Source organism: Lithobates pipiens, unplaced genomic scaffold (assembly GCF_037356315.1).
Source record: "Lithobates pipiens isolate NorthernLeopardFrog02 unplaced genomic scaffold, aLitPip1_a1.2 Scaffold_23, whole genome shotgun sequence".
Classification (NCBI taxonomy): domain Eukaryota; kingdom Metazoa; phylum Chordata; class Amphibia; order Anura; family Ranidae; genus Lithobates; species Lithobates pipiens.
In genome coordinates this window covers 136,304,912-136,326,015 of record NW_027507785.1, presented here as the reverse complement: position 1 = coordinate 136,326,015, position 21,104 = coordinate 136,304,912, and the positions used below count along the sequence as shown (strand labels likewise).

Below are 21,104 nucleotides of genomic sequence, written 5' to 3'. Positions count from 1 at the left end.
GAGAGCAGAGACTGAATGTCTTGGAAAGGCACTGGGCACAGGAAGATATAGAGTTTCTGGCTGTTCAGGAATGGGAGCTGGAGATCGCCTACAGAAGGCTGCTAGACTCTGCCCTTTGCCTGGAACCATCAGGAAATACCATTTGACAACTCTGATATCCTGGCTAAAGAGTCAGCAATGTGGCAGAGTAACAGGTGCTTTGCCAACCTGCCCCGCAGCTATGGACGCTGAGATCTTTTGGCGGATGCAGCAGGTGCTGACTGACCTTGATGAACTTGTTTCTGCATGGGCTGATCTTGGATGGAGGAATGTGCCTGTCCAGCAGACTGCCAATTGGCAGTGGAAAATCTGGAAATTTCTATGCCCAAAACTGAAGTGCTGACAACAGGGCAGAGTTCTGCTAACCTCTGCTCAGTGCTGATAGCATCTTCTGGATTACACAAACAGGAGATGATGAACCTTTATCCCCAGACACCAGTCACAGAGACAGGGGATTTGATAGACTTTTCTGCTGAGGAAGAACAACCTGGTGAGCCTCCAGCAAAAGAGCTGGTATTAGGGTCAAACTTCACTGTGCTCTGCCCAGCACAAACAGCAGTATCTGTGGAGTTACAAGGAACTTCCCCAGCTTAAGCGCTAGCCACTGGACAGAGGGTCCAAGGCCTCTGCCCCACATCTGTGGTGGTTCCGGAGGCTCAGGGTGAGAAGGCGGTGGTCACTTCCCAGCAAGCAGGTCAGGATACAGGGGGAGAAGCGAGGAGAGGATGTGTTTGTCGTCCCTCCCCAACAGTCGGCCAGGGTGGAGGAAGCGGTCTCTCCTCCCCAGCAAAGATCTATGCACCTAGGAGACAGTACCACAGACATGTCATCGTCCCAGCAGCCAGATGAGGGAATGGAAGAGGAAGCAGGCAGCTCAGCTCCCCAATGGCAGCGACAGTATGCGAGTGGAGGTGGCCAGCTTCCTGCCCCAACAGTTAGCCGTAACGGAGGCTGTGGAGTCCCCAGCAGAAGTGCTGGCAACAGGGCAGAGTGCTACCAACCTTTGCCCAGCACCAGCAACAACTGTTCAGCGACAAGCTGAGGTAGTAAAGCTTCTACTCCCTGCTGAATCACTGGCAACAGGGCAGAGCGCTGCTGGCCTCTGCCTAGCACCTACATTGTCTCTACTGCTTCAGAAAGCTGGGGCGATCGGTCCCACTGTCTAGCAGCAGACGGCACCCCAGAATGATGACGCCAACCCAGCTAAAGCGCTGGCAACCGAACAAAGGGTCCAAGACCTCTGCCCCACAACAGCGGCAATTCTGGAGGCCCAGGGTGAGGAGGTGGTGACTCCTGAGCAGCAGATTAGAACCCAAGAAGAGAATGCAATCGGCACCTCACAATTGCAGCTTGAGCTGATATCGGTAGATGGGACTGCGGTCTCCCCTCGCAGCAGCCCAGCAGAAGGGCTGGCAACCGGCAGAGTGCTGCTTGCCTCTGCTCTCAACTAACAGAAGGGAGTTCCTGTGGTAGTAGATGGGACTTCGGCCTCCACTGACACAACCCCACAAAATGGTGTGGCACTGAGACGGGAGGATGTCAGTCATGCTTTGCAAGGACTGGGGGATTTTCACCTGCTAAAAGTGGATGGTACTTCAGTCCCCACTTGTATACCCCAGGGATGCTGTGCAGTCGGCCAAGATCCCCAACAGCATGACTGAGTGTGCCCTGTCACCCTGTCTTCTTTCCAGTTGCTGAAAGGACTCCAGGGAGAAGGGCCGGTCCAGGCTTGTCCCCAGTGGCGGGCAGGTTCTCTGAGAGAGAAGCAGAGGTTGGCTGGATAAGGCTCTGTTTGGAACTATTTGTTTGGGATACTGTGTGGGTACAGTCATTACGGGACTGGAACTATGGGCTAACTTCGGAGTAAATTCGTCTGGGGTCTCCTCCTGTGTTCGTTTTCTGCCGAAAGGTGTGAAATGTGACAGACCTAGCCAGGCCAGGGGCTTTTGGAAGGGACTTAATGCTAGCCTCTTGCAGACCGATCATGGGCCTTGGCATTTGGGGGAACGGTGCTCTTTGTGTAAAAAAAAATTCTAGCTCATAACCAGTGGCATGTAGTTGCCATCATCCCTTCTAATGAGTACAGATCCGAAAAAAAACTCTATTGAGTCGGATTATAAAGGCAACAATATAAAGAAGAAAAAATTGTAAAACATATAAATTTATTCACATAGTCAAAAAAATTACATTACAAAAAAGAAGAAAAATAGAATAAAGCAAGCACTGCATATTCTACATAGGATCTAAAAACCATTAAATGGTGAAAGAGTGATAATGTCCGCTTATGCGTTCCAAGACCTCCAGAAGCTAGTGGAAATGGAATAAGCGGATGAAGGAAGAGGTGAAGATTGGGTCTGTTCAAACCCTGCAGCTGGATAAGGAAGGGAGACTGCTCAAGAATTTTTCTAATTCTAGTAGGTTTTCTCCTTTTAAGTAATTGTATGCTATGCCCATAGTCACCACCGGGGGCTGCCAAGAGCACATACCTTTCATGCCTGTTCTGTCAGCTTGGTGTCCACGCTCTATGCTCCTCCAGCCATGATCCAGGAAGGATAAGGGTAAAGGGTTTTTTTTTTTTGCTTCCAGGATTCTTTCTCCACGGATTAGGGGACTGAGACAGGCCTGGGCAGAAAGTTGTAGCATACTGAACCACCCGCCGCCGTTCGCCGCCAGTACAGCTGCTTCACGTCCACCGGCCCTTCCCTCTCCTCTGCCCCAGCCTCCCCTCCATGCTTGTCAGCAGGGTTAGAGCCTCTGCTCGCGCGGGAAATGCTTGTTTTTTTAAAAAAAAGCGCGGGCGGAAGTGGTCGGAAGAGGGTGGGGGCGGAGCACTAGGCTACACAGGCTTTAAAGTGCACTCTTTTTCAGGTGCACACAGCCTATGGAGGGACGCAGAGCTGACAGGCACGTGTGTGTGTGTGTGTGTGGAGACAGGCATTCCCATGCAGAATGAGTCTTGGTAGCAGTGGTAGTTGCTGAACTACAATGCTCAGCAGTCAGTGCATTTTTTCGTGGTACCTCTACCTTTTGTTGCTTTGCACTATGGGTAGAAGAGGTAAAAGTACCCTGAAGAATAGGGGCTCAAAGGAATCCCCTTCAGGCTCTGAGGACCCCCCTCTGCAACACCTCCCCCCCCCCCCACAGGACCCGGGGAGGCTGGCCAGGGAGAGCCGTCGGGGTCAGGGGCTGCAGCTGCTTCTGGCACTTCAGCACCTGTATATATTACACAAGAGGTTTTTTCCTCAACCATAAATGGTTTAGAGGAAAGATTAGTGGCCTTAATCGCATCTTCACTCAGTGGAAGAAAATGCGCTAGGTCCATCTGTCACCCAGGACCCTCAGAGTGAGGAACTCTGGGATAAAGGAGAGGAATCCCCCTCAGAGGATCAGGAGGAGACTGATGATTCCACTTCTGAGGAATCTAGTGGAGAAGGGCCCTCTTCAGCTTCTCAGGATGAGAAGATGTTGGTGCAATTTCTTGCCCGATTGGTCCACTCCACATTTAAGTTACCCGTACCAGAGTTAAAGAACCCACTTCTTCTCTGGGTTCACTGAAGCCTCCTCAAACTGCACATGCCTTTCCTGTTCATGGTTTACTGGAAAAGCTTATCTATTCTGAGTGGGATCACCCAGATAAACATTTTTTTCCTCCTAAAAAGTTATCTACACTTTATCCTATGGAGGAAAAATTTACTAAGATGTGGGGTATACCGGCAGTTGACGCCGCCATTTTCTCTGTAAACAAAAGTCTGACTTGTCCTGTTGACAACGCTCAGATGCTTGGGGATCTAACTGATAAAAAATTGGAATTCTTATTAAAAAAAGTTTTCTCCTTGGCAGGTTCAGTAGCTAAACCTCCAGTGGCAGCAATTGGGAGTCTGTCAATATTTTAGAGACCATGTTAAACAGGTGCTTAAAGCTTTACCTGAACAGCAAGCCCGGGTGTTAGCCAACCTACCAGCGGCTTTGTGTTTTGCTGTTGATGTTATCGGAGATTCTATCCTTCAGACCTCTCGCCTTGCGTTTGGGTTGGTATACGTGCGTAGAATCTTATGGCTGAAAAATTGGTCAGCCGAATCACCATGTAAGAAACTTCAGGCAGGATTTCCCTTTTTGTGGTGCAAGACTGTTTGGAGAGGATTTGGACAATTATATCCGAAGAATCTCTAGTGGGAAAAGCACCCTTTTACCAGTCAAGAAAAGGAGTAAACGTCCCTCCTTTTAAATGGCCGCTTTCTCCAGGGTCATCAGCCTCCAGGCAGTCATGACAGCCTCCTCCGTCAGGCTCAAAGGTTAAAACCCAGAGTCAACCCCAGGGACAAAAGAAGTCCTGGGGGAGAAGGTCTTCAAGACAAAACGCTAAGACCTCCTTATGAAGGGGCGCCCCCGCTCACTCGAGTGGGGGGAAGACTACTAAAGTTCTCAGGGCTCTGGCAGGAGGAATTTTGGGACAAATGGGTGGTTTCCACAATAACTCTAGGTTACAAACTAGAATTATGAGAATTCCCTTCTCTTTTCCTCAGATCAAATGTACCCAGAGAAAAATAAGTCTCTCCTAGCGTTGGAGCGACTATTGTCGCAAAAAGTTATCATGGTGGTAGTTTCCACGCAAGAGCAGGGAATGGGGTTTTATTCAAACCTTTTCAAGGTACCAAAGCCAAACGGAGATGTCAGATCTCAAAGATCTAAACCGATTTCTAAAGATACGGTCCTTTCGCATGGAATCGATCCGATCGATAGTCTCCATCCTGCAAGGAGGAGAACTTCTCGTGTCAATAGACATCAATGATGCGTACCTGCATGTACCTATTTTCCCTGATCATCAAAGATTCCTGCATTTCGAAGTAGAAAAATGGCACTTTTGGTTTGTAGCTCTGCTTTTCTGGCTAGCTATTGCACCTCGGGTGTTTACAAAGATCTTGGCCCCTCTTCTGGCCAGATTAAGGGCCCAAGGTATAACAATAGCATACCTAGACGACTTGCTCTTGATAGATCGGTCGGTAGCCCGCCTGGACCAAAATTTGGTCACCACAATCAACTACCTGGAATTGGGTCCTCAACTTAGAGAAGTCTTCTTTAAAACCAGTAAGAAGACTAGAGTATTTGGGTCTGGTCATAGATACAGCCCAGCACAAGGTAATCCTACCCCAAGCAAAGATCAGTGCTATAAAAGAACTGATTCAGGTAGTCAGGGCAAAGAAGGGTCCTTCTTTTTATCTTTGTATGAGGTTGTTGGGGAAGATGGTGGCTTCATTCGAAGCAGTTCCCTATGCTCAGTTTCATTCACGGCTGCTGCAAAACCGTATCCTATCCGCCTGGAACAAGAAGTTTCAGGTGTTACATTTTCCGATGCATCTGTCTCCTACAACGCGTCGGAGCCTCAGCTGGTGGTTGATGCCCGCAAATCTGCAGAAAGGAAAATCCTTTTTACCAGTTACCTGGACAGTGGTAACAGATGCCAGTCTTTCGGGGTGGGGGGCAGTCGAATGTCCAAGGGAGATGGTCCAAGACCAAGAGGGCCTTACCCATCAACATTCTGGAGATCCGTGCAGCGTATCTAGCCCTCAAACCCTGGACACTCAGGTTGCAGGGTTGCCCTGTCAGGATCCAGTCTGACGATGTCACAGCAGTGGCTTATATCAATCACCAAGGGGGCACCAAGAGTCATGCAGCTCAGGGAGAAGTAAACCAGATCTTAATCTGGGCAGAAAGACATGTGCCATGCATATTGGCAGTCTTCATTCCAGGGATAGAGAACTGGCAGGCGGACTACTTGAGCTGCCAGCAGTTAGTCCCAGGGGAATGGTCTCTTCACCCCGACGTCTTCTTGGCCATATGCCAGAGAGGGGGGGTTCCAGATGTAGATCTCTTTGCGTCCAGGTTCGACAACAAGATCGACAACTTTGTGTCAAGAACGAGGGATCCTCTTGCATGCGGGACAGATGCGTTTGTAACTCTGTGGCATCAGTTCTCTCTGATTTATGCATTCCCTCTTATTCTGCTACTGCCACGACTTCTTTGCAGGATCAGGCAGGAAAAGAAGTCGGTATTTCTGGTGGCCCCAGCATGGCCCAGAAGAGCTTGGTATGCAGAAATAGTGAAGATGACGGTAGGCTCTCCTTGGACCCTACCGTCCTGTCCAGACCTGCTATCCCAGGGACCAGTATTCCATCCTACCTTGCAAACGCTAAATTGAACGGTTTGGCTATCGAAACCCACATTCTGAAGAATCGTGGGCTTTCGGGCCCTGTGATATCTACCTTGATTAATACAAGAAAGCCAGCTTCCAGAATGATTTATCACAGAGTGTGGAAAGCATATGTCTCCTGGTGTGACTCTAGAGGTTGGCACCCCAGAAAATATCATAAGCAGAATCCTCGAGTTTCTGCAAAATGGGTTAGAGATGAAACTGGCCTTGAGTACCATCAAGGGCCAAGTCTCGGCCTTATAGGTTCTGTTTCAACGTCCACTTGCTTCTCATTCTTTGGTCCGAAGCTTTATGCAAGGGGTAACGCGCCTTAATCCTCCAGTTAGGGTGCCTCTGAACCCCCGGGATCTGAATTTGGTTCTGTCAGCTTTACAGAAGCAGCCTTTTGAACTAATACATCAAATTCCCTTAGTTCTGTTGACAAGCAAATACATTTTTCTGGTGGCCATTTCTTCTGCCAGAAGAATATCAGAATTAGCGGCCCTCTCTTGTAAAGAACCGTATCTGATAATGCACAAGTATAGAGTGGTGTTAAGCCCTCATCCTAGTTTTCTACCGAAGGTGATCTCAGGTTTTCATCTAAACCAAGATATTCTTCTGCCTTCCTTTTTCTATGGAAGAGAAGTCACTACTATCTTTGGATGTAGTGAGAGCAGTCAAAGCCTATCTGGAAGTGACTGCTCAGGTTTGTAAAATGGATGTTTTGTTCGTAGTGCCAGAGGGTCCTAAGAGGACAGACTGCGTCGAAATCTACCATTGCTAAATGGATTCGACATGTAATTGTTCAAGCTTATGGTTTGAAGCAAAAGATTCCGCCTTTTCAAATCAAGGCGCACTCCACTAGAGCTATTAGTGCTTCGTGGGCAGTGCATCACCAGGCCTCCATGGCTCAAATCTGCAAGGCCACAACCTGGTCATCCGTTCGTAACATTCACCAAATTTTATCAGGTGGATGTGAGAAGGCCTTTGAGCATAGTGTGCTGCAGGCAGTGGTACAGGGTCCTCAGGTCTGATTACACCCTATGTTGTGTGGTTTCCCTTACCTCTGATAACATTGCTCTGGGACATCCCATCACTAATTACTGAGTCTCAGTGTCCCGTGATGTAAGAGAAAGAAAATAGGATTTTTATAACAGCTTACCTGTACATCACGGGACACAGAGGTCCCTCCCCTCTTCTAATACACTTATATTGCTTTGACTACAAAACTGAGGTACCTCCAGTAGGGGAAGGGGTTATATGGGGGATTGAACTTCCTGTCTAGGGTGTGCCAGTGTCCAATCACCTAGTGATGCCCTATAACCCATCAGTAATTACTGAGTCTCTGTGTCCCGTGATGTACCTCAAAAGAAAAGGATTTTTACAGGTAAGCGGTTATAAAAATCCTATTAATTCTCCACACGCTGACAGCGGAGCAGAAAAAATAGCCAATCACTGGCTTATCTTAAAGGGACATCGGTCCCTAAGATGGAGAGGCAATTATGCTTCATTCATACCAAACAGTGCCCACAAGTGCCACCTATCGATGCCCACCAGTGGTGCCAATCAGTGCCACCTAGAAGTGCTGCCTATCAGTGCAATCGATCAGTGCCCATCACTGCCACCCATCAGTGCCACCTATTGGTGCCCATCAGTGCTGCCTCATCAGCGTACATCAATGACAGACAAAAATTACCCGTTATAAAATTTTAAAACAAAAAAAGAAATATAGAAAAATTTGGTCTTAATTTTTTTTTTTTATATATATATAAAAATCGCACAGGTGATCAAATACCACCAAAAGAAAGCTCTATTTGGGGGAAAAATTTAAAAAATTTCATTTGGGTACAGTGTTGTATGACCGCGCAATTGTCATTCAAAGTGCGACAGCGCTGAAAATTGGTCTGGATAGGAGGGGAGTTTAAGTGTCCAGTAAGCAAGTGGTTAAATTGCAGTTGAACCCTCTTATTTAATTACTGTAGTCAGGCTGCTGCATATAGACTAATAAATAAGCTGCACTTCCATTTTTTTAACGTTTATTTTAGGAGGATTCAAATTCCCTGTGCTGGCACCACTTGGAGAGTGAGACTGCTGCTGTCACACGAAAGCAGTGGTCTGAGTCTCCAGTTGTCCGACATGTTCCCCTGCACACTTCTCCAATTTTCAGCACTTTAGCTTCCTGAGTAGCACTGTTTATTGTGGTTGTTGCGGATTCCTGTGGCTAGATTCACAGGTAGATGTGAATAGTTGCAGCTGTTCAGCCTGTACAAACCAAAGAGCAGCTGTCGGTGACATTCACCCAGGTAAGCTCTCTTATCTGAGATTATCTGGAGTGGCCTTCGGAAGTGGGGAGGCAGCAAGGAAGTGTGGATTGGTGAGTGTACCTTGCTGGGGTGATGGGCTAGCCGCACTTTGCTGCAATGGGCAAGTGACAGTGTCTAAGGGCTTATGTCAACGGTGGTTTTCCTGCACATATCAAAGGCAAGTCAGCAAAACCCTGTTGCCTTTAAAGGAGCACTGTCCACGGCAGTTCAGCAGCTGCATTTGACTTGCTTTGTTTATCTTTTTGATGCAGAATTTCCTATTAAGGAGTTTTGCAGGCAAAGCATGTCAAGCACAGCCTTTTCTTGTCAAATGTCTTTTTCCATTTGAATGTATTTTCATGAAACCTTATATGGTTCCATGAGAAGAGTTTGGTCCTTTTTAAAAGCCATAGATAATCGTTAACAAGTAAAGCCCTGCAGTCTCCCATCTTTAAAGAACCCCCCCGATGAGTTGGATCAAGATAAGTCACCTTCAATGTTACCATTATTGGTACTGTATGATTTTTATTTAGCATTGAAGAGGCCGAGTCTGCTCTCCCAAAGCTCTTCTGCATGGTGTTCCTACATTACCCAAGCTTACTAACACTTGAAGTCCTTCCTGGAAGTTGACTTTCCTCACCCTGAAAAACAGTTTGCTCCTCCAAAATGTTTTGGTCAGCAGTATTCTATTGGAGAGAACTTTATGCAAAATGGATGATCCTTGTAGTGGACAGTTGCTTTCCCTGTGGAGGATAATCCTATGCTCAAGGACCCAGTGGATAACAGGTTATATGCCCTCTTTAAGGCCCTTATCTCCTTGGCAGCCCCTGCCATGCAACCTGTGGTTGCCTCTATGACGGACCTTTAATTTTTCTACTGTTTCTTTACGAACTCCATTTATTTTTTCTAATAACTTTTTATTCAACGTTTTGTAATTTTACAAAAAAATAAAAAAGAAAACAAAATGAAAAACAAATAATGTACCTTAGCAGTCATACATTTCTTTATTACAAATACATAGTCGCTAGCGCTATACAAAAACAATTGGTAGGCTAAATAACCAAAGATCAGAAAAACAAAATCAGAATAAGGAAGCCACTTTCACAGCCTTATTGCATTAATAGCACCATTCAGATCTCTCTACGCTTAGAAGTGCATATGGAAGCAATAAAGTAGTACCCGTTATTCAACATAAGTAATAATCTTAGGAGTAGTACCACTGTTAGGCTGTATTCCATGTACAAACACAACACTCATACAATATATCTACCCATTATGTGCCTCAGGCTCACAACTGTAATAGAACTCAGCCGAGCTCACACCACCTACATCATTGGTCTCCAAACTGTGGCCTGTGGGCCAAAAGCGACCCTTTGCTTGCCTTTATCCAGCCCTTGTGGGACTCTTCCTCTCATTGGTATGAGGCACTATTTCTTCCACTGACAACAGTGGAACATAATTCCTACCGCCGATACCATGATTTCTCCTACTAATACCAATGATGGGGTACTATTCCTCCTACTGACACCAATGATGGAGCACCTTTCCTCCCACCAATATCAATTATGGGACACTATTTCTCCTACTGGCCACAGGTGTTATGTAAATTTCTTTTACACCCTCTGATCACCAAACCTGAGGCATTATTTACATAACTATATGACTTGACATCTTCATTTGACTCTGGGTAATTTTCTACTCCCAATGGCCCTAGTCCAGCCCCCCTAATTTCTGAAGGCCAGTAAACTGGCCCTTTATCACATTGGAAACCCCTGATTTACGCCCACAATAAAATTGACGTTGTAAGATCTGCAAAGACAGTAATGGCAGATGGGATAATCCTTGAACCTGTAACCATGGATCCCATAGCTTGTTAAATTTTAGTGAGAGATCCATTTAAAAAAAAAAAAAAATACATTTCCGGGCCAAAAACCACAACCTTGAGATAGAAGTCCAGGCTTGAGGTGTATATATTTCCTCGTCCAAGAATCCCAGTACACATCAATGGGTCATTGTGTTAGACTGGAAAGCTTGATTAATGGTGGCAATAATACCCTGCCAATAGTGTACTAGTTTGGGGCATATGCAGAAGATTCGCAGGGGATACTCCATCTAGGATAGTCCAGACTCTTTCTACAATGTCATTGATGTAATTTAGACGGTGTTCTGTGCGCCCTATGTATAACAAGTTGGGATAGACATTGTGTCGATAAGAGGAATACCAGAAGCTATGGTTTGTTCCAAAATAAAATCGGAAACCTTTTTTGGCACACTGAAATTGCTTGTGACTTTAAAAATATAAATAAGAGAACTTTTGGAATGTAAACCATAATCGAGCCATCATAAAAACCAGTTCATCTCCATAAATTGTCACAACCCTTTAGTCCAGGCGTTGGGATCATCAAGAGTAAGGCTGAGTTCACACTACTGCGAATTGAATGTGGGTTTCTCCACATCCAATTTGCATGTCAGGAGATTGTGATAGGCTCTCTGTGGAGCCTGTTCACACATCTCCGGAGTGGCTCCGGTGCAAATTGCACAGGAGTCTTGTGCGTCTTCTGGTCTGTTTCACGTCCGAATTCAGCCAAACATTGACTGAAATTGCACCTAGAACGGTGAACAAGGATGCACAGGACCCCTGCTGTGTCAGATCTGTCTGCCAGAATGTCGCAGTCCTGCTAAAAATCACAGCTACCCGCCTTTACTAGTAAAAAAAAAATAAAGAATACAAATGCCATAAATCTATCCCGTATTTTGTAGACTCTATAACTTTTGCACAAACCAAGCTATATATATATATATATATATATATATATATATATATATATATATATATATATATATATATATATATATATTATATAATATTTATTTTTTTACTAAAACTATGTAGACTACATATTGGTCTAAACTGATGAAGAAATCTGTTTTTTTTTTTTTTTTTTTATTGGGATATTACAGCAAAAAGTAAATATAGTTTTTTTTTTTTTTTCAAAATTGTCTTTTTTTTTTTGTTTGATTAGAGCGCAAAAAATAAAAACCGCAGAGGTGATCAAATACCATTAAAGCTGTATATTTTTTTTTGGGGGGGGGGGGTATAAAGGACATACATTTTGTTTGGGTACAACATTGCGCGGCCGCGCAATTGTCAGTTAAAGCGACGCCGTGCCGTATTGCAAAAAATGGCCTGGTCGTTAAAGTGGCAAATCCCTCTGGTCCTTAAATGGTTAAAGTATTTGTTAACCCAAAAAAAATCCTCTTTCTTTAAAGCATGTTATACAGCCCAGTGCTTGTGCTGTGTCATTTGCCACCCCCCCCCCCCCATCACCTGCAATACCTGACTTATCCTGCCAGTTTCTACCCTCCCCTCTCTGTGCTGACTCCGATCTATCAGGGCTACTGAGCCCTGACACCACAGTCATCCATATGTGCCTCTGTCATCCGCAGCCTGCTCGTCTGTGTCTCCCTCCTCTCTCCCTCCCCTCTCTGTCTCAGCTCTCTAATCCTCCCCTCCCTGCTCTAAAAAAAAGTATTATAAAAGTTACCTTCACAAACACTTTAACCACATCCCACCCGGTCGAAAGGCAAGGTGAGGGCCGCAGCGTGGAGCAGTTATCCTGACTGGGAGCGTCCTATGACGTCCAGCTGGATAAGCTGCTCGTGCTCGCAGAGTGGCGATCGGTGGAGCAGTGTGTTGGGCCAACACACTGCATCGCTGATCCTAGTTAAGGAGCCTATGACGTAGAGAAATTTGTGATCTTCCGTTTCAAATGATATATACCATCCAGCTTTGCAGTCGCAGGCTTTAAAGAAGTATGGGATAGTACAAATGGCATTAACTACCCTCACCAGAGAACTGCTTCAAGGGTCAGGTTTCTGCTCCCATTGTCTTGTTCCAGAGATCGTTGGCCAATTTTTGATCAGAAGCTTTGAGAAGGGTGTTTTACCATGAACCTGATTACTCTAATTTACAGGGCATCTGGAAAATAATCGCGATGTTCACTTTTTCTGCATTTTGTTTTGTTACAGCCTTATTCCAAAATGGGTTAAAATCATTATTTTCCTCAAAATTCTATAAATTATACCCCATAATGACAAAGTAACAGAAGTTTGAAATCTTTGCAAATTTATTAAAAATAAAAAATGAAATCTCACGTAGGCAAGTATGTGAATACTTGCCTATATGAGTTTTTTCTAATTTTTTTATGCCTTTGCTCAATACTTTGTTGAAGCACCTTTGGCACTAATTGCAGCCTCAAGTCTTTTTGAGTATAATGCTACAAGCTTGGCACACTTATTTTTGGTCAGTTTCTCCCATTCTTCTTTGCAGGACCTCTCAAGCTTCATCTGGTTAGATGGGGAGTCTACAGCCATTTTCAGATCTCTCCAGAGATGTTCAATCAGGCTCTGGCTGGGCCACTCAAGGACGTTCACAGAGTTGTCCTGTAGCCACTCCTTTGTTATTTTGGCTGTATGCTAAGGGTTGTTGTCCTGTTGGAAGATAAATCTTTGCCAGAATCTGAGGTCCAGAGCGCTCTAGAGCAGGTTTTCATCAAGGATGTCTGTGCATTGCTGGATTCCTCTTTCCCTCGATCCTGACTAGTCTCCCAGTTCCTGCCGCTGAAAAACATCCCTGCAGCATGATGCTGCCACCACCATGATTCACTGTAGGGATGGTATTTGCCAGGTAATGAGCGATGCCTGGTTTCCTGCTGACGCTTGCCTCTCAGACCAAAGAGTTCTATCTTTGTTTCTCATGATCTGAGAGTCCTTCCAGTGCCTTTTGGCAAACTTCAGGTGGGCTTTTTATTGAGTGGCGGCTTCACTCTGGCCACTCTACCATACAAGCCTGATTAGTGGAGTGCTGCAGAGATTGTTCTTCTGGAAGGGTCTCCTCTCTCCACAGAGAAATGCTATACGAGTGACTATAGGGTTCTTGGCCACCTCCCTGACTAAGGCCCTTCTCCCCTGATTGCTTAGTTTGGCTGAGAGGCCCACTCTAGGAAGCGTCCTCGTGGTTCCAAAATGCTTCCATTCATGGATGATGGGGGCCACTATGCTCATTGGAACCTTCAATGCTGCAGACATTTTTCTGTATCCTTCTCCAGATCTGTGCCTCGATCATCCTGTCTGAGGTCTACAGAGTATTCCTTGGACTTTATGGCTTGGTTTGTGCTTGACATGCACTGTTAACTGTGGGACCTTTTTATATAGACAGGTGTGTGCCTTTCCAAATCGTGTCCAGTCAACCGATTTTACCACAGGTGGACTCCAATGAAGTTGTAGAATCATCTCAAGGATGATCAGTGGAAACGGGATACACCTGAGCTCAATTTTTAGTGTTATGGCAAAGGCTGTAAACACTTATGTACATGTCATTTTTTTAGTTTTTTTTTTTAAATAAATTTGCAAAGATTTCAAATAGCGTAAAATATATATGTAAATAGTGGTGCTAATGACTCAAATCATAAAACACCCAGTGATAAGCGTTGAACTCAAAATACATGAACAGCACGTGAATGTTATCATATTCCGTGCTTAAATAGTCCATTTTTGAGACATGTTGTCTCACACAGCCTTATACACGATATAATCTTGGGTTCTTCCACCACACCGCATGCACTTGGTAATTCCAATCCCCTCTGGATATTCACTCACCAGATAAAGATGCCTCGCACTCTCATGCTCGGCAACAAGGAGAGCGCTCCGACCCACACAGCATTCTGACACAGCACTATACACAGGTGTGTAGTGCTGTCGGGATGCTGTGTGGGTTGAAGCGATCTCCTGTGCAGTGCAGGTTACTCTCCCCAAACATGCCGGGCGGTATCCATCTTCTCTTCCTCCTCTAGTCTATTGACATCTGTTACACGATTTGAGATTGGTGGATGTTTAACCCTGTGAGGGTTGATGCTGTTGTTGAGCAAAGCATCTTTATTTGGTGAGTGCATATCCAGAGGGGAGTGGAATCGCCAAGTGGACTCGGTGTGGTGGAAGAACCCAAGTGTCCTTGGCGCAGGGGTGGGAATTTAATCCATTTTGGAATAAGGCTGTAACAGCAAAATGTGGAAAAAGTGAAGCACTGAGTACTTTCCGGATGCACTGTAGATGAACCAGCTTTTCGTTCCACTATTCCTCAGTGATTTAGACGTGTCAGTATTCAAGTTTGTGGTCTCAAGGATTGGGCGTCACCCTCTCCTGTCAAGGCAAATTCTACTAAATCTGTAAGTGCCTCTTGGGCTGTCAAACAGGATACTTTTAATTAGATTTGCAAGACTGTTGCCTGGTCATCTGTTCATTCAGGGGTGCATTGCCACAAAACCGAGGCTTGCTGGCAGTATAAGGGTTATCGAGAGCTGGCTTACTATTTTTTTGTTTGCCAGTGTTAGATCCTCTTTTAGGCAGCAGTATAACTGGAAAGTGCAAGCCTTCTGGGTCCATCAGAATACCCCAAGAAAAGGATTTTATGGTTACTACGAAAATACTATTTTACATCAAGTACAGAAACCATATTCACTTAGTCATGACTGGTTCACTTTGACTTACATGCATAACTAAAAAAAAAAGTATTTTATTTTTCTTTTAACAGCTGGACAAAAATTATTTCCATGATGTTTTCTGCATTGATCTTGTATGGTCTCTCCCTGAACCTTATATATATATATACATTTTTTTTTTTTTTTTTTAAAGTTCCAATTCCATGTTCGAAAAGTTTTCCATATCTGTAATTTGTAATGGCTTTTTTTTATTTATTTGCATCTGTAGCTCATTCATAAACACTGTTTTCTTTTCTTATCCAGGCGTCATTCAAGAAGAGATTGTGGATGAATCTGAGCGCATGTGGAAGGTTCCTGAGAGAAAAACTAAGGTATATTTTCTGTGAAAATACATTGTACTGTCAGAGCTAAAATTAAAATGAAAAAGTGTGTCCAGGCACAGGGTGGAAGTGGCCAGTTTGAAAGGTATATAAGCATTTCAATGGAATACAAATGCTCTGTATTGTGTCAAAGCTATGATTAACACAAAAACTGTTTTGATAGCAGTGTAGTATTTTTTCTCAAAGTGGGTTGTATGATATAGACGTATATGTGCATGCATAATAAAGTAAACCTGCACTGACCAGATTAGGGGCTGCCAATGCTGATCTCTGCCTGGTTGTCTCTGATCTTCGTCAGCAAAGGATATCAGAGTGAAGTAAGCACTTTAGATGATTTTTAACACACTTTTTTGCATAATTTTGTTAGTGTCTCAAAAGGTAATAAAGCCAATTAGGGTGCGCACACAGACCTCGAAAATGAGCGACTGTGATTTGGACAAAACCGGTCACATGGTAAAGAGACATTTTCATTGGCAATCTGTCACAAAGACCCGTGATCACCAAACAGTACATTGTTTACTGGGCCTTCAGAAATATTGCATGTGCCTTGAGCCACACCAGAGAGGTAGCAGGAGCTTAGGAAACAACATAAGTGACTGAGGAACTGGTGCAGGAAGAAAGGTTTTTTGGTTAATGGAGAACTGGGCGTTGTTTATGGTCAGTTATTGGCTCTGTAACGGGGATGGACTGCACCTAAACTGGGAGGATGCAGCTCTAACACAACACACAGCCATTAATTTCTAATCCGCTGGCAACAAAAGTGAGTACACCCCCAAGTAAAAATTTCCAAATTGGGCCTAATTAGCCAATTCCCTCCCTGGTGTCATGTGACTCGTTAGTGTTTCAGGTCTCAGGTATAAATGAGGAGCTGGTGTGTTTAATTTGGTTTTATCGCTCTCACCCTCTCATACTGGTCACTGGAAGTTCAACTTGGCACCTCATGGCAAAGAACTCTCTGAGGATCTGAAAAAAAGAATTGTTGCTCTACATAAAGATGGCCTAGACTATAAGAAGATTGTCAGGACCCTGGGACTGGGCTGCAGCACGGTGACCAAGACCATACAGTGGTTTAACAGGACAGGTTCCTTTCAGAACAGGCGTCACCATGGTCGATCAAAGAAGTTGAGTTCACTTGCTCAGCATCAAATCCACAGGTCGTCTTTGAGATATAGATGTATGGGTGCTGCCAGCATTGCTGCAGAAGTTGTGGGGGGGTGGTCAGCTTGTCGGTGCTCAGACCATACGCTGCACACTGCCTAAAATTGGTCTGCATGGCTGTCATTCCAGAAGGAATCCTTTTCGTAAGATGATGCGCAAGAAAGCCTGCAAAAAGTTTGCTGAAGACAAGCAGACAAAAGACATGAATTACTGGAACCATGTCCTGTGGTCTGACAAGACCAAGATAAACATATTTGGTTCAGATGGCGTCAAGCGTGTGTGGCGGCAACCAGGTGAGGAGTACAAAAACAAGTGTCTTGCCTACAGTCAAGCATGGTGGTGGGCTTGTCATGATCTGGGGCTGCATAGCCAGCACTGGGGAGCTGCAGTTCATTGAGGGAACTATGAATGCCAACATGTACTGTGACATACTGAAGCAAAGCAGGATCTCCTCCCTTCGGAGACTTGGCAACAAGACAGTATTCCAACATAACCCCAAACACACCTGAGATGACCACTACCTTGCTAAAGAAGCTGAGGGTAAAGGTGATGGACTGGCCAAGCCAAGGAAGGTGGAGGAGTGCATGGTCTCTAACATCCACCAGCTCCATGATGTCGTCATGGAGGACTGGAAGAGGACCCCAGTGGCAACCTGTGAAGCTCTAGTGAGCTCCCTGCCCAAGAGGGTTAAGGCAGTTCTAGAAAATGGTGGCCACACAAAATATTGACACTTTGGGCCCAATTTGGATATTTTCATTTAGGGTGTACTCACTTTTGTTGCCAGCGGTTTAGACATTAATGGCTGTGTGTTAATTTGATGGGACAGCAAATTTACACTGTTGTACAAATTGTACACTCACTATACATTGTAGCAAAGTGTAATTTCTTCAGTGTTGTCAAATGAAAAGATAAAATATTTACAAAAATGGGAGGGGCGTACTCACTTCTGTGAGATACTGTATGTTGACAAAATACTATTGCAGCCTAAGAACAAGCAAGGAGAAAATATGCACTTTTACAAAATGAATAGACCTGCTCCCAGGTGCTAGAAATTTGGTTCATAGAATGGAAGAATTGGAGCTGCTGGTACATGAGGAGGTGTTTGTCTTTGTGGGCGTATCAGAAACCTGGTTCGACAGCTCACGAGTGGCTTGCGACTGTCAAGGGGTACTCCGTGTCAGGACGACAGGGAAGGTAGAAGAGGGAGGGGCGTGCTTGTATGTCAAGAATGATTTTCTAGCAAATACGATGGATAACATTGCTATCAGGATAAGGGAGAGGGTGAAATCCTTGTGTCTGGAGCTTCAAAGGGATGAAACAAATAGGAAGTTAATAGTGAGTATGCTACATGCCCCTAACCTGAAGAATGAAGAGAAGGCAAGGCAGAGTTATCATGAGAGACTCCAATTATTCAGATATTGACTAGACAGATGGAACTGTTCAGTGTTACAAGGCTTGTCATTTTTTAACATTTCTTGCAAGACAATTTAATATATAAATTGTTAGAAGCCCCAACTAGAAATAATACTCTGCTAGACCTACTAATTACTTACAACACAGATCTGATTACAGATATGGAAGTAAGGGATAACTGCGTAAACCGTGATCACTGAATAATTATGCTCAGCGGAAATCATTAGGGGTATTTTCCTAGAGTTCACAGGCTGGCCACCACACACCCAAATCCAGGTTGCTATAACAAGGGGCTTCAGCACCCTTTTTGGCACTCAGTATAGATTTTCAAGTGAAAGGGGAGACGGCATAGAACTCTCATGGTGTAGTATTTGTGACTTTTTATTAAAAAAAAAAAAAAAAACAATAATATTACACTTATATTTATGCAGAGATAAAGCCAGCATTAAAAACACTAGAAATGCCGGTTTGCGTTCCACCTGCGCTCCAACTAGCATAAATGGCGTGCCATACGTGTTTCGTCAGCAAGCATCGGACGTCATCAGGGGTCAGGTGCCCGGCTGCGTCTATCCCTTTTTTTTTTTTTTTTTATACATAACCGCCACACAGATTGGGCCAATCAAATCCAAAGCCATCCTAATTTATTTTTCCAATCCAGTCATTAGGAACCATTCCAAATAAGAGTATCTTTTATCAAATGGCCTTATTTGTGAAAAATGTCATTAAAAAAACAAAACAAATTAATATAAAAAATGTTCTTACGCGCCAAGAACATAGTGGCCTCCAGTGGTATCTTGCCCAATAGCCAAAAAAAGGGGGACATCTAGTGGCCACTTAAGATGCTATAATAATATAGATCATAATAATCAGTAATAAACTATAATGGAGGGGAAGAAATGTGACACAAGCTATTTCAAGGAAGGAAACTAAGTGGATATTTGAGCTCAATACTTTTAAGTACTGCTGGTTTGAACCTAGAAATTGATTTAAATTGTTTTATTTCAAATTTTCAGGTGCTTTTAGGTAAAATGTATACATTGTTATCAATTTGTGTTATATTTGTTATACATATTTTGGGCGGATTGGCCCAATCTGTGTGGCGGTTGTGTATAAAAGGGATAGGTGTACCTGGTGACGTGACCCCTGATGACATCAGACGCTTGCTGAGGAAGCGCATAGGGTGGGACCTCTGGATACAACATTTTCACTAGTTGGAGCGCCCAAACCGACGGAGCTCGTTGGAGCGCCCAATTGGGCATTTCCATTGTGTTTAATGCTGTGTTTATCTCTGCATAAATGCAAGTGTAGTAATGTTGTTTTTTTTAATAAAAAGTCACAAATGCTACACCTTGAGAGCTCTGGTCTCTCTAACCTTTCGCTTGTAAATCTATACTGAGTGCCAAAAAAGGCACAGGAGCACCGTGTTATACACCTTTAGAAGATTTCCTTCTATCAGGATATTTGGGTGGATGCTAGCAGCAACCTGGATTTGGGGGTGTGGTGGCTAGCCTGTGAACGTCAGGAAATACCCCATTGCTGTTTGACTCTCTATAATAGGGATCAACAGAGTCTGGTAAATGTGCGCTGTGCATCTATATGTTGGTGGAAAAGACAACACTTGTCTTCACGTTTAGTGGCTGAATATCGCATTCTTACCTGGATTTAAATTGGACTTATTCTATGGATTGTTATAATAACTTTTAAAGGCACTGAGTGTTTTGGGGTTTCTATTGATACCATCCACATCCCGTTGGTGATATTTTTAAGTTATTTATTTCATGGCAGTTTTTTGTTTTTCATATTTATAAATTGTGAGCGCTGTTTTATTTTAAATTGGCAGCTCCTTTAACACATTTCACGGGTTTTCAAATATTTGATTCCACATAAATCGTCACCCCCTTTGGTTATAGGTTACCATTACGCAGGTGTAGGCATCTTATAGCAGGGCTCGACAAATGTTGCGAATAGAAATTGTGCCCCGGCTCTTTGTCACTGACAGGTGCCTCTGCTACAGGGATGGCTGTGGGGTCTTGGCCAGGAAAGTGGAGACTCTCCAGACACCGAGCACTGTCTGGTAGTTGGGATGGAGCAGGAAGAGAGCAGCTCAACAGCAGCTGACATCCTCCTCCCTTCTCCACACACTGTTGGCAGAGCAGCGCCGCAGTGTGTGAAACTGTACGTAGAGAGGAGCTTTTAAAATTGAGGGTGGATGTCGGGGTGAGCGGGACCCAGGGTGGGCAGGACCCAGCTATCCAACACCAGCCAATGTGATGGGATCTGGGTGGGCCGATATGTGTATGTGGCCCCGCCCCTTTCTTAAGCAGCCCAATCATTGCCAGTTAGTGCCACCTGCCAGTGCCACCTGCCAATGCCAGTTAGTGCTACCTTCCAGTGCCATCCAGTGCTGCCTGTCAGTGCCGCCTGTCAGTTCCCATCAGTGGCACCTCAGTACTGCCTATTGGTGCCCATCAGTGTCACCTGTCAGTGCCCATCGGTTCCAACCTCAATGCCTCCCATCAGTGCCCATTAGTGCAGCCTATCAGAGCACATTAGTGAAGGAGAAAAACATATTTGCAAAATCTTAAAACAAAACAAAGTTGCTTTTAAAAAAAAATATATATATTTATTTAAATATTGCCCTTTTTTCTCTTGGCATCAGGCATGAGCAATTCTTATTGCCTGATGCCCCAGACATGCAGTTCTGGGCGCTGGGCAGAGGATTTAAATAACTGACTCCTAATTTTTGCAACTGGCTCCTACCGTGTTTCCCCGATAGTAAGACACCCCCGATTGTAAGACGTATCGGGAGTTTCAGAGGGGTCGGCTAATATAAGCCGTACCCCGAAAGTAAGGCATATGTCTTACTTTCAGGGAAACACGGGGGTATTGCCGCCTCCAGTGGCGTACTAAGAGTGGGGCGGGGGGTGCTGCCGCACCGGGTGCCACACCCTGGGAGGGGGCCAGGCCAGCGCCCTCCCCCTCCGACTGAAGAGACAGCGCCGTTCTTATCAGTCTCGGGCAGCGGCTGTCACTCACAGCCGAGCAGAGTGAAGCCGCCTCCCCCTCCACTTGTATGGCTACACAGTGCTGTCCATGAAGGAGAAGGAGGGGGAGGCGGCTTCACTGA

The 21,104-nt window shown here is 44.7% G+C and overlaps 1 protein-coding gene across 7 annotated transcripts in view; it reads left to right on the top strand.

Moving 5' to 3' along the window:
• The window catches only part of ZC3H7B (zinc finger CCCH-type containing 7B), a 624,860-nt gene that overhangs the window by 337,029 nt on the left and 266,727 nt on the right, over positions 1–21,104 (top strand). For all 7 annotated transcript variants that reach the window (XM_077452416.1, XM_077452411.1, XM_077452410.1 and 4 more), the window contains one exon: positions 15,330–15,397. In XM_077452416.1, coding sequence (XP_077308542.1) covers positions 15,330–15,397 — 68 coding nt within the window. The remainder of the gene's footprint in view (positions 1–15,329; positions 15,398–21,104) is intronic.